Here is a 13,557-nt window from a genome sequence, read left to right as displayed (position 1 = left end):
TCCCTTAATACTATGTATTTTTCCTTAAAAGTGCTAGAAAGTCCTCAGTCCAATACATGAAGGGTTATTTCATCAATAATCTAATTTATGTATATATTTTTAACTATTCAAACAAAGTGAGAGAACATAACCATGAGGTCTAACATTTTTGTTACCCAATATTTAAATTTTAATGGTATCTGTGTGCCACTAAGTGTTGATGCTATTAAAATCAATATTATACTTGCCTCTTTGAAGAACTTTGGGTACACTGTAGATGACAAATGTAAAAGTAAATGATTATAATTTACTGTGGTAAATGCTAGGATAGAGTTCAGTAGCGAGATGACAATTATTGAAGAGACAACAATTACTGAATCCAGAGGAAGCTGGGAAAGTGTTCCTAGTGAAGCAATGTTTGAGATTGTTTCTAAATGTTGAATAGCAAAGAAATAAGGATATTCCTAGGAGATAATGCAGTATGACCAAAGGTATAGATGTAGAAAATCATTATGCACATTGATTATTTTTGTTGGAAAGCAGTTCATAAGAGAATTAGAATTGGAGAGGGGCAAGGGTTGAGACTAGCAGGGATGGATGTGGCCAGATTGTTCTGAGATTGAGAGGGAGAAGTCTTTGAGATTATTTTCAGGATTAGACTTGACAAGAAAAGTTGCATAACCAATGTGGGAGGGGGATGACCATCAACAAGCTTCTTTCTTGGAATTTTGGAATGGATGGCCATACACCAAAGATTGAATATTGAAAAAGATGAATAGATTGGGGACTAAATGGAATGAATGACCAACAGGCCATTTTGGGTTTTCTTTTCAGCTTTTGTCTTGAAATAATGATAAGTTCATAGCGCAGTACAAAAAGAGTACACTGTGGCTCTAAGTAGCCCTCACTCAATTTCCCTCAATGGAAACATCTTACAAAACTATAGTTGCACTATCAAAACCTGAAAGGTTACATTGGAATGATCCATGGATCTTCATTAGATTTCGCGAGTGTCACATGCACTCTTGGGAGACGATCACCACCATCAAGATACAACACTTTTCCACTCCCACAAAGATCCCTTGTGATACCCTTTTTAATCATGCCACTACCCTTTTCCTTTATCTTCTGTAAACTCTGGCAGTCACTAGTCTATGTCCATCTCAGTGATTTTATTTTGAGACTGTAAACAAGATCATGTAATATGAAAGCTTTTGAGATCAGTTGTTTTTCATTCAATATATTTCATTTGAGACCTGTCAAAGGGTTGAATGTATGAGTAGTTCCTTTTATTTTAAAGCACTGTTCTATGATATCAATAAGCCAAAATTTGTATTTATCTTTCATACTTTAAGGATATCTGGATTGTTTTGAGATTTTGGTTATACAAATAAAACTGTGATGAATATTCATGTACATAGTCTTTCATGTGAATTTAGGATATTTTTCACTTGATCTTAGCCAAAAGGCCGAGAAGCGATTTTTAGGATTTTTTTTCTTTGGAATAATATCCTAGAAGTAATCATTGCTTTGAACATTAAGTACATGTTCACTGTAATTGGATATGGTGGCATACACCTGTAATCCCAGGAAGCTGGAAGACAGGCAGAAGGATCACATATTTGAGCCCAGCCTCGCCTTATTAGCAAGACCCTGTATCAAAATAAATTTAAAAAATTAAAATGGGTTAGGGATGTAGCTCAGTGTAAAAGCCCTGGGTTCAATTTCCAGATCAAAAAACAAAAAAGAGTATATGTTCAATGTTTGAAGAGACTGACAAACTATTTTCTAGAATGGCCATACCATTTTACATTCTCAACAGCAATATATCAGAGATCCAGTGTTGTTATACCCTTGGTATGAGCATTGTTTTTTGTTCTCACTATTCTTATAGGTTTGTAGTGATATTGTTGAGATTTTAATTTGCATTTGCCCAATGGCAAATAATGCTGTCTTCTCAAGGGCTGGTCCTCTGTGTATTCTCTTGTGAAATATCTACTTACATGTTTTGCCCAATTTCTGTTTAGATTGTCATGCTCTGTGGCACCAGCTCAAAAACCACCTCATTCAGCCTTTTGCTGTGGACCACCCTTTTCCTATTCTGTTGGCCGGAGGAGGGAGCCATGATCCTCTCCTCCCATCCCCTCCCCTCTCCTTCCCACTCCTCTCCTCTCTCCTCTTTTGCGTTCCTTTCCTATCTTCATTCTTCCCTCCCTCTCTCTCCCTGCCTGCCTTCCTTTTGCCTGGGTATGCTGGTAGTTCCGGTTCTCCAACATCCCGCCCCCCCCCAACTGAATTAAATGAGAAGGAAACAGAAAAGCCACAGTGCTCACCACCATGCTACTCTTCAAGTTGTGAGTTTCAGATGCAACTTCTGGGCCTGAGAAGACTTGTTCAGCTCAGTGAAGGGCTAACATGAGAACAAAAGTCCAAAGGATCCAAAGAGTGAACAAAAGATGAGAAAAGAAGTCAATGTATCTTCAAGCTATTGTATTGGAAAAATAGAGGGAGAAAAAAAGGGTGGTGGAAGGATTCAAGATGGGGTTGATAACACAGATGTTATCCTTGTGTTCAGGGAACTTTCTAATGTAGGTATGAGGTCTTACATATTCATTAATAGTTGTGTTATATGTTATAAAGGAAAAGTGCATTTGTACAGTGAGGATAAATTAGGATTCAGCATGGATGAAGAAGTTAAGGGAGTCCAGTTGAAAACAGAGAATGAATGAGCTGAAGTAAGGAGGTAGTAGACGTAGGTGAGAGGTTAGGGAATATGTTAGCCACTGGGAACAGCATTTATGAAAGAGACATCTGATTTATTTGAGGAACAGAGAATGGAATGTACCTAGCAGGTGGGATGATGGTGTGGGATGGGATGCAAAGAGAGGCATAGGGTGAACCAGGTGGGTTCCTAGGGATAGCAAGGTCTGTGGTATTATTCTAATAATAATGATTGGCTATAAACAGCTTTAAGTGGGGTGTACATGTTTTGATTTTCATCTTTTAAAAAATCACATCAGTGATATGAGAGAGAGCCAGGGATGTTTAAGTAGCTTGTTGGTAGTATTTTGGACAAAGATAATGGCACCGAAAGTGGATCCAAGTTATTGATTCATGCATGAGGTGTGGAAGTGAACTACAGATGTGTCTAGATGACCCTCAGCTGTCTGGCCAGATGACTGGATTTCCAGTTTACTGGAATGAAGTCCACCGAAGGTTTGGGGGAAGAAAACATGAACTTAGTTTTAGATCTGATCTATCCAAAATGCTTCTAAGATATCCAGATAAAAACACTGGAAGGAAGTTGCCTGTCTAGGCATGGAAGAAAACATGGGCATGGCAAGGGAACATGAGCTAAAGGTACTTGTCATAATGTGGGTAATGACCTGGTAATAGCACATGAGAGGGGTCAACGGAGTGGGGAGAGGAAACCCACACGAAGTGGAATTAATGTGACTCAAGGGAGAAATATTAGTAAGGATCACTGGTAAATATAAAATTGACAGAAGTAATGGTGCTTGAAGAGAGAGGCAAACATTTAGCATAGCTCTTTTGTAAAATTTGAAAGAAGCTGGAAAGCATTTGGCCGGGCTCAATGTTTCCACTCTGTGTTTCTTAGAGGTCCTTAGAGGTCCTTGGGGGATTACAGTTTGTCTCTTCTCATACATGTAAGTATAGACACACACACATTCACACACACACAAACATTTTGTGATGAATTAAATTAGATAACCACTGTTAGGCAAAATTAGTCTTTTCAACAACATAATTTCTAAGAGTATTTAGCATCATGAATCTTCAAAATGGATGTAGTATACAGTTCCTAATAAATCTCTGGACTCTATAAACATTCTCTGGAGTACCATTTGAGAAACATTTGCTTAGTAGTATCATAGATTCAGGCAGCAGAAATGCATATTAATATTCCTTCCCTCAAATCTCTTCCACTCTGAGGAAGTAATCATTTTTCCTCACCATTGAAATACTAGAGTTTGGTGGTAGGGGTTCTCTGGTTCTGGGGTGGTGGCAGTTAAAATATTTGGTGGGATTTAGTGATAAGAGTAAGAAATCTGGGTCTCTGATGGCAGTGATTAGGCAAAGGAGGTACCTGGGGTTTAGGTATGATGATGGGTGGCTGTCATAAGCATCAGGTTAGCAGCAACTGGAATCTAATTCATTTATTAGTGCATGCAGTAAATCTTGAAAAAGGGGTATTCTGGTAATATCTCCTGCAGATAATAAGGATGGGAATAGAAAATGGTATTCAGTTAAAAAAGGGAAGAGCCAGAGATAAATCTTGTAGTACTAGAGACAGAAGTGATCTCATCTTAGAAGAGACATCCCAGAATGGAAGTGACCAAGGGTTGGACCAGAAAGCTTTGTTAGTTGAATGTTTGCAACCTAGACATTCTTTCAATGTTATTAATTGATGTATGTGTGCCAGAAGAATGAACCTATTTCAACAAATGACTCTCACCACTAACAATAAAACTCTAAGTGGACCACTAGCATCCTCTTCAAAGAGAAAGAGCTATGTATAATTTTCAAATCAGTAGAAGAAAGTAGCTATAGAAGGGTCAAGCTAACCACAGTGCTATTATGAACAACTTGGTATGTTGTGTGGTAGACTTTTGCTTGACTCTGAAGTTCAACACATATATATTTTAAATCTCCAATATCCATTGTAATGCCCGGTAAACACTAAGCCTTTGAATGAATAGATAAATCAGTCCCTGAAATTCATCTTTTTAAAAACCTAACCCTTACGTTTATCTCAAAGAAGAACATTCACTTTGGAGGTCAAAACTGAAAATATCTAGGTAACCTCTGGGTTGTAGCAGACATTTCAATCATTGACTTGAAATAAGTTGTATAGTTACAGAGAAGAATAAGAATTTGAGGCCTTAGCAGGTAGAAAACAACAGACTTTTGCTCGACCTCTCACAATTTTGCAAGAAGAATGCCACAATGAGGCCAGAAACAACTGGTCATTGAGTATTAATGAAGAACAACTGTGCAGACTTTATTAGCATTATCTAAAAATCCTATTATATTTTAGACCTTATTCTTGTACCTTTATGTATATTCTGTATATGTTGTGTGTTATGGTTTGGATCATAAATGTCCCTTAAAAGCCTCTATGTTAAAGACTTGGTGGTGTAACCTTTGAGTTGGGTCCCAGTGAAAGACAGGTCACTGAGGACTATGTTTTTGAAGGAAGGATATTGGGACCCCAGCCCCTCTCCTTTCTGCTTCCTGCCATGTGGAAAGCAGACCTTCTCTTCCAGTGTCCTCACCATGATATGCTACCTTTCCACGGGCCCCAAAATGAGAGAACCAATTAACTTTGGACTTGAAATCCACAAATGAGGCAAAATATACCTTTCCTCTTTTAAGTTGCTTGTCTTAGACACAGTATGAAGTAAAGGTTCAAGTAGATCTGTGTTGAATGGCTGTATAGATGAGTGAACTCACTTGTACCTTGGCTGGGCACAGGTTTCTTACTTATCTGTTTCTATATTGGTATCTGAAAGGACTTATTCTATTCCATGTGTGCTCAGCTATCTGTTTTGGAGTTCAGTTAACCTCTTGATCCTTGTTCTACTTTTCGGATGATGATAAACAATGAGCATTATCTGCATATCGTGTCCTCAATGTCTGAGTGTTTCTTATATTACCTTGTCCATATTATTCTTATTCTTTGTACCTTCTCACTCTCTGATTTGGAAGGTCATCATCTTCTCTTTATATAATTTTTTTTTCCTATTCAATTACTGACTTAATTTCTCAATGTTAAAAAAAATCCTGACTGCTGATTATATACCATGAGCCATATCAGTCACTATGACATAGAGATACACAAGACCTGGTCCTTTTCCTCAAAAAACTTCAATTCCAGTCAACAGAGGAAGCGACATATATGCTTTTCAGTAAGACATTGTGGCAAGTGCAGCATAAAACAGAGCAAGCAGCAGGGTCTGTGTGATCCTCTCGGAGAGAGACTAGTATAATGCTGTCAAGACCGTCAGGGCGGGATTTCCAGAAAAGGTTATATCTGAGCAGAAGCAAGCCAAGATGAAAGAGGCGTATTCCAGGCTGAAGGTCTGAAGTGGGGGCATGCGTTACAGGTAGGTGCTGGTGACTTCAACTGTGACTAGGAGTACAGGAAGCACTTCTGCAAGAAGCAGGTCAAATTCAGCAGGAAGTCAGTGAACTTAGTTCTCCACCTGTCTAGAGTCAGGGGGATTGTCCACTCCGAGCTGCTTCACACTCTTTTGCTCCCTGGACATGGGTGAGTGGTTTAGCCAGGCTAAGCACCTCTGCCATGATTGCTGCCTCACCACCACCCAGATCCATGTGGTCAGTTACTTAGGAGTGTAACCTCTAAAACTGTGAGGTGAAAGAAACCTTTCCTCTCTATAAATTCATACTCAGAAATTTACGATAGTAATGAAAAGCTGACTAATATGGCGGGTAAAAATGCTGAACCCAGCATAAATCAGAGCTGTGGCCCGAGTAAGCTGTCATTGTGATTCTTCACCACTAAACACTCTCATGGGGGGAAAAGCCAATTTCTTTGATGGCACAGTAAAATTCATTGATTTTATTAGAACAACTCCTGAGAATATATCTTGTTAATATTTTATGTGACACAGTAGAAAGTACACCTGAAGTGTTTCTAGTAAATGGCAAAGTGCAGTAGTTATTTTGGTAAAAGATATTTTGCATAATTAAGTTGTGAATTGAACTCAGTGGTTTTTTATTTTTTATTTTTTGGACCGGGGATCGAACTCAAGTCCTTGTGCTTGCGCAGCAGGCGGTGAAACCACTGAGCTAAATCCCCAGCCCCGAACTCAGTATTTTTTCACTAAAGATCATTTCAACTTGAAAACTTAACTGGGAAATTGTGTTTATTCATGCCTTCATATTTGCTAGACATTTTCTTGAAACAAGTGTGCCAAGAAAAATAATTCACGGTATTTGTTGCCAATGATAAAATTCAAAGTTTAAAGCAAAAATTTAGAATGCTGTAAATCTCATGTCTTCCATTGTGAGATTGACAGTTTCCCTATATTTAAAGACTTATTCTGATGAGCTTGTGGATGGTATTTAAGAATTGATATTATTTTTAATATCCTAAAATAATATATACCAATATTTAAGGTTTCTGTGTACCTCAGTGAATCAACATTTGCCAGATGACCATTTTTTCTTTTCTTTTTTTTTATTTTGGTATCGGGGATCAAACTCAGGTCCTTGCACTTGTGGAGCAGGTGACAGAACCATTGAGCTAAATCCCCAGCCCTAAATGACCATTCTTATTGGAGGGCAGAACAATAAATTTTTATGTAACATAAAATGTTAATTGATACGATTTTAGATTCTATATCACAACAGTGTAGGATCAATGAAGAATACCCACCAGTGTAATAAAATCTCCAACATATTAAAGTGCTATTCATAGCTAAAAATGTAGAAACAGATACAGGTCCCAACTATTAGACTGACACTAAACCAAAAATCTATAACATTGCCTCTCTCTTACTATAAAAGTTTTTAAAATCAAGTATATTTTTCACATTAACATGTAATGGGTTTTTATGATTATTTTGAGTGCTGTAAATATGTCAAACATTTCTATTTAGTATTTAATATGGTAAATATCAATGGGTATAATCCAAAAATTCCCCAGAATTCTTTGAGGTATTAAGTAATTTTTGGAGAATAAAATATCCCAAGAAAATTAAATGTATGAAAAATGCTTTAGTAGACAATCTTGTGTTTGTTTCTCTCTGACCTTGTACTCTTTTATGATCCTGTGATCCTGTATTAATCTAGTGCTTGCAGAAAGAGTCTGAGGCAGGAAGGCCACAAGTTCAAACTCAGCCTGGACAACTTGGTGATTGAGACCCTGTCTCAAAATAAAAAATGGAATGGGGATGTAACTCAGTGCAAAAGCCCTGGATTCAATCTCAAGATCCCCAGATATATATCTCAGGGGTCTGGAGACTAGGAAGTCTGTGAACACAGCACTGGGATCTAGTGATCTTGCTATATAATGACATAATTATGTACTGTTATCTTGCTACATAATGACATTATTCTGATTTTTCTGTCACGTCTGTACTGCCCCCCCCCCCATACTGTTCCTTGAAAGCCCTCTTCAAGATCTGACCTTGCTAGCTTTTGCCTTTCATTTTCAGTGATCTCTTCATTTGTGGCTTAAGGGTAAGCGCTTCATGATTATTTCTCTTTTGCCTTAGCAGATCTCCAGGAATACTTACAGATTCAAAGTATCTCAAGTTCTCTTAAATGTCATTGTCATGCCACCATTACTTAGTACCACTAAAGGAGCATCCATCACATTCTTTTATGCCAGTTTGTTCATTTCTCTGCCTCCTGTATGGATTTCTTGAATGCAGGAGCTGGGATCTGCTAGTCATTTTTTTCCTCCTCTCTGTAACAGACAAGAGGCAAGTAACTGTCATTTGCTGAATGTAGAAACTCGAGGCCTGTCCCACTTTCATATCACCCACCTGGTAGATATCCCTGCCTGGACATTCCAACACATACGTTGTTGTGGTGGGAGGTTTTTTTCCCCTAAAATAGTCTCAGATTAATAGGAGAGAAAATAGACACTTGACAGTTATGATTTAAACAATTTGTAACTATAAGTAGTGGTTTGGTTTTTCAGCTAGCTCACAAATAACTATTTTAAATCTTGCATTATAAATATAGTCAACAAAATTACAGTTATACTATTTTCTTGTGGATATATTTTATGTACATGTACCAACTCTGCACAAGGAGTGTGATAATTACGTACTACAAACATGTACTAATAAAACTTTAAAAAGCGATAAGTATTCACTGTATAGCTACAATTTGTTGGAATGTATTATGGTCCATTTTCTGTGGCTGTAAGAAAATGCCTGAGAGTTAGGTAATTTACAAAGATAAGAAATCACTTTCTCCAAGATCCAGAGGTCAGAGAGTCCAAGAGCATGGCAGCAGCCCCTGATGAGCATCTTCTTGCTGTATTATAATGTGGCAGAGAGCAAAACTTGGTGACACAGAGCAAGCTTGCTAACTTGAGCCTTCTTGAAAAGCCATGGATACCCTTCTGCGAGTCCAACCCTCATGCCCTTATCTAATCATATTTTTCTGAAGTAATTTGTTGAAAGGAAAAATTAAAGTGATTAAGGGTATACAGTATACATATAATGACTCTCAAATATAAATGTACATGCATGTATCCACAAACACATACATAGATCTGATCCTCATAATTTGTGGATTTCATCCTGACAAATTCATTTCGGTAATATATAACTGTAATCTCGTGCTGGTTTTCAGCTGAGATCAAACCTGACTACAAGTCATTTCTCATGCAATAAACAAGTGTTGTTTTTGCAGCCCATTTATTGCCACAATTTTGTGCTTTTTGTTAGTGATTTTGCTAGCCAAGGTAATTCCCAGTAATAGAGCTGTAGTGTTGTCTTGTGTTCTTAAAGACAACAGTGCTGTGATATACCTTAGAGGGGGCAGTCTGTGTGTTAGGCTTTGTTGAGGCATGAATTGCAGTACTACTGGCCATTTAGCTCACCATTACTGTGGAAATGTCACACTGAAATGCATTAACTTGCACAATTAATATGTGTTAATAAAAATTTTAAAACAACATTTATTAGTCAGCAATATATATTTTAAAGGCTTCTTTTAATCATAAAATATTATATGGTCATTGCTTAATGAAAATGTGACCCCTGGGGCTCACAGAAACCCAGGGTTTCCTTTAGCAACATGTGGGCTGATTCACTGCTGCCATGGGTTGGGTATTGTCTGAGTGTGTCCCCTAAAGGTTCAATCTGGGAAATGATGAAGTGTCCCCAGCTCACTGAGGGAGTGCCCCTCAGAAGGGATTAAGGTAGGTCTCCTGGGACTCCTGAGCGCTCACGAGATCCCTAAGCTTTCTTCAGAGCAAGCTGTTCGAAGAGCAAGGACACCCACGAATCACTCTTTGATCTTTGACATTTGATCTTTGGCAATCACATACATTCCCACTATTTGCTGTGGGACTCTCTTCACAGCCTATACCTTGCTTTTGGACTTGCAGCCTCCAAAGCTATGAGGTAAATAAGCCTCTCTTCTTTATAAACTTATCCTGTTACAGTTATTTCATTATAATGATAAAAATGGACTAATACAAGTATTCAGTACCAAGAATAAGAATTAACTTTCTGTGTATGATAGAGTGAGAGTGATAGAGATTACTGAGGTGGAGCCAGCTATGCTCCAGAGAGAAAAAAGAAAAAGAGAAGGGGCAGCATTAATACAGACAGGAAGAAAGAGTTTCTGGGCCATAAATAAAGAGACCATCCCCTCTGCTAGCCATAAAGTATACTGTCAGTTGAGGGCAGTTTTGTTTCTTCCTGGCAGGAGCAGAAATGACCTGTTTTGCTGTGGTACAGAAATGTTCTAGTTTGTTATAGAATACAGAGCATAAAGAGCTATGTAGTCACTTGTTCCTGTGTGCCCAAGAGTCTGGGAAGTGACTACAGAACTATCAAAGTCACTTTGTTCAGGAGACACTGGGGAGCAATTTTATCCTTTCTCTTGTGCCCCTGAACTTTTCTCAGAGAAAGAAGAAGTATTAATATTTTAATTATATCAACTGAAAACCTGCATTTGGAAATAAAATTCTATTATTGGAATTATTATTAGATTATTATTATTATTGGAATTATTATTGGAATTAACTTGGCCATCATTTTTCTCTTATACCTGCCTCTTGAAGCTTCTGTTAGTTAGTTTAAGATCTAGACTAAGTTACTAGATTCATGGAGTGAATTTCTAATCTTTCAGCCCATGCATCAGCACCTAGGTAGGTTGGGTCCATGTCAGGGTATCAGGAACAAGGTATTTTGTTCAAGTAACAAAATCAAGCCAGTAAACATAGTAAGTTCACCAGATTATAGTAAGATGGATTTCTTTGTTTCTGATGAGATTAAAGGTATAGAATATGGGTGAATTTGAAGATAGCAGATAACCAACTGTTCTAGTAGAAGCTATAATTTCCTCTATTAAAAAATCTTATGTGTTTTATTTGGGTGTTGATTTGTATGTCTTAGCAGCAACCCTTGGTTTGTCAGTACTTTTAGCTTTAATATTCTTTTATAATATTACTATGGTCTTTTGTTTGCCAGTGAGATGGGTCTTGTGATTTTGGCGGGGGGGGGGGTTCTTGTCATTTTTAAAAGTCTTTTTTTTTTTTTTTATACTGGGGATTGAACTTGGGTCCTTGCGTTTCTGCAGCAGGCAGCAAAACCACTGAGCTAAATCCCCAGCCCTTAAATGTCCATTGTGCCATGTGGTTTGAAGTGATACTTTGATGGTATCTGTGGGCTGGCTCTTCAGGAAACTGAGAAGTAAATGAGGTGATATTTACTCCCTTGAAATTTTTGGGGAGGACCTCAATAAATGGGTAGGGAAGTAACAGCACTAGGCAATTGAAATTCTAGAAAAAGTTTCTTAAATTTGGGGGTAGCCTGGGATATTTACAATAAAATTCACCTCTTCCTTTGTGTCCTTTTGATGCATCACATTGCAATGACCAAATGTATCAAACTGTCAAGGATCAACTCTTCTCTTTGGTTAATGTACCATCAGTTTAAAAAAAAAAGGATTCTTTTAAAGTACCAAGTCTTTGTTAATCCTATGAACTGAAACCCTACATTTCAAAATAACCAGTAAATAAAAAACAGAACGCTGTAGATGATGCCTATTGAGTCTCAAGAAGTCCATATTCATACCCTTTAATGCATTTAGAAAATGTACTATTGGGGCTCTTTTACAGCATCTTTGTGAGTCACAAAATAAAGTCAAATGCAAGTGAAAATAGTTTAAGTGGTTTTTCTTTTTGGTATGGGGGATCGAACTCGGGACCTTGTGCTTTGTGAGGTAGGCAGCAGATCCACTGAGCTAAATCCCTGGCCCCTTTAGTGTTTAGGAAAAAGAAATAGATTTGTGTTTCTTGAAGCTCTTAAAAGCTTCTACCTTATATTAAAAATGTGCAGAATCTTCGCCCATAAAGAAACAAATTTAGGATGTTAGATTTTTAGTTCACAGCTATAAAGAGTGAAAGAAGATATTTAGGAAGAAAATAAGCCTGGAGCTATTTTTATATCAAAAAGCAAGTTCAGCAAAAGGATCAAGACCTTTTATTTATTTATTTATTTATTTATTGCTTAAATTCTTTTATTGTTACATTTTAGGTATACAATATGTTTACATTTATCATTGAGTGCTTGTACCTGTAGATGATGCATCTTGGTTCTTATTTTTTCCCCATTACCTTTGCGTCCTTTACCCGCTCCACCCTTCCCAATCTACATAGTCTTTGTTTCCATTTTTTTCTTTTCTCACAATTTTTCCTTTCCCTTCTTTCCATTCCCCTTCCCCTCCCACTTCCCCTACCTCTTTGGACCTTTTTTTCCTTTTATTTTTGTTCCATGTCTTAACAATTTAATTGCACTTTTCTTTCTCCAATATATGAAAAATTCAGAACACAATGATTGTACCAGTTAAATAAGTTATAAAAGTTTTAGGATCGGTTCACTTCCAAATTTAATTTGATTGATTTCAGTATAAGAAATACCATGTTAAAAGGAAATTGTTGTGTTCTAAAGGGCAATAAACAGCCAAAATAAGGAAAACTATTGTCTTAAAACATGCCAGAATGAATAAACATTTTGCAGATCACTAATAGTCAATAACATTATTTGAGAGCTTTAGGGATGATCTGGTTTGTATTAAACATATTTACACTTTAAAATGTTTCATGAATTAAGTCAAGCTTTATTACCGACAGATGCTAAGAAATATGAAAAAATAGAGTTTTGCTCTATTAAAATCATCATTATCTAAGGGATGCAACCAACCAGATTCTGAAAAACTGCTTGGCTTTTGTTTTTCCAGAGAGCACAGTCAGACGAACTGGAAAAAATTGAAAAGCATGGCCGATCCTCCAAAGACAAGGAAAGTGCCAAGTCTCTGGACAAACCTGAACAGTAAGCATGCCTCCTGAGGACCCTGGGCAGGGCATCTGGGCTGGGTGGGCTCTTACCGTTTAGGAAAAAACCATGTCTTGAGTGCATAATTGTTATTAATAAGATGAGGACAAACGTGTTTCTATGAATTATATTTTACCTCTTAACTTGGCTTTATTTCCTTAGGTTCCTTTATGAACTGTCACTAATCCCCAACTTTTCAGAGCGAGTGTTTTGCATCCTGTTCCAGTCCACATTTTCAGAAAGCATTTGCTCAATCCATCGCAAACTGGAATTGCTACAGAAATTGTGTGAGGTGGGTCTGGTCCCAAGAGAGCTGAACTTGAGTTCCGGTATTTAATTTTGTTCAATCATATTCATATATCAAAAAAGTGTTATTTACTCTAAGTACTCATTAAATGTGAGGGGGCAGCAATCCCACCAAAGGGAATATTTTGTGATTGAGCTGTAAGATCAAAGTACATGTTCAGATTGGCGTGCAAGGCTGTAGGACGATATTGTGAGTGTG

General features: G+C 37.4%; 1 protein-coding gene across 1 annotated transcript in view; it reads left to right on the top strand.

Annotated features, from left to right (window-relative positions):
- Fmn2 (formin 2) overlaps positions 1-13,557 on the top strand; it is a 313,847-nt gene that overhangs the window by 173,133 nt on the left and 127,157 nt on the right. The window contains 2 exon segments of the mRNA XM_087194309.1: positions 12,958-13,049; positions 13,215-13,344. Of these exon segments, the coding sequence (XP_087050435.1) occupies positions 12,958-13,049; positions 13,215-13,344 (222 nt within the window).

This window comes from Heterocephalus glaber, unplaced genomic scaffold (genome assembly GCF_053883595.1).
Source record: "Heterocephalus glaber isolate CG9 unplaced genomic scaffold, H.glaber_assembly_v1.0 deba00001600, whole genome shotgun sequence".
In the NCBI taxonomy this organism is placed as follows: Eukaryota; Metazoa; Chordata; class Mammalia; order Rodentia; family Bathyergidae; genus Heterocephalus; species Heterocephalus glaber.
The sequence above is the reverse complement of the archived record's forward strand: the minus strand, read 5'-3'. Positions and strand labels throughout refer to the sequence as shown.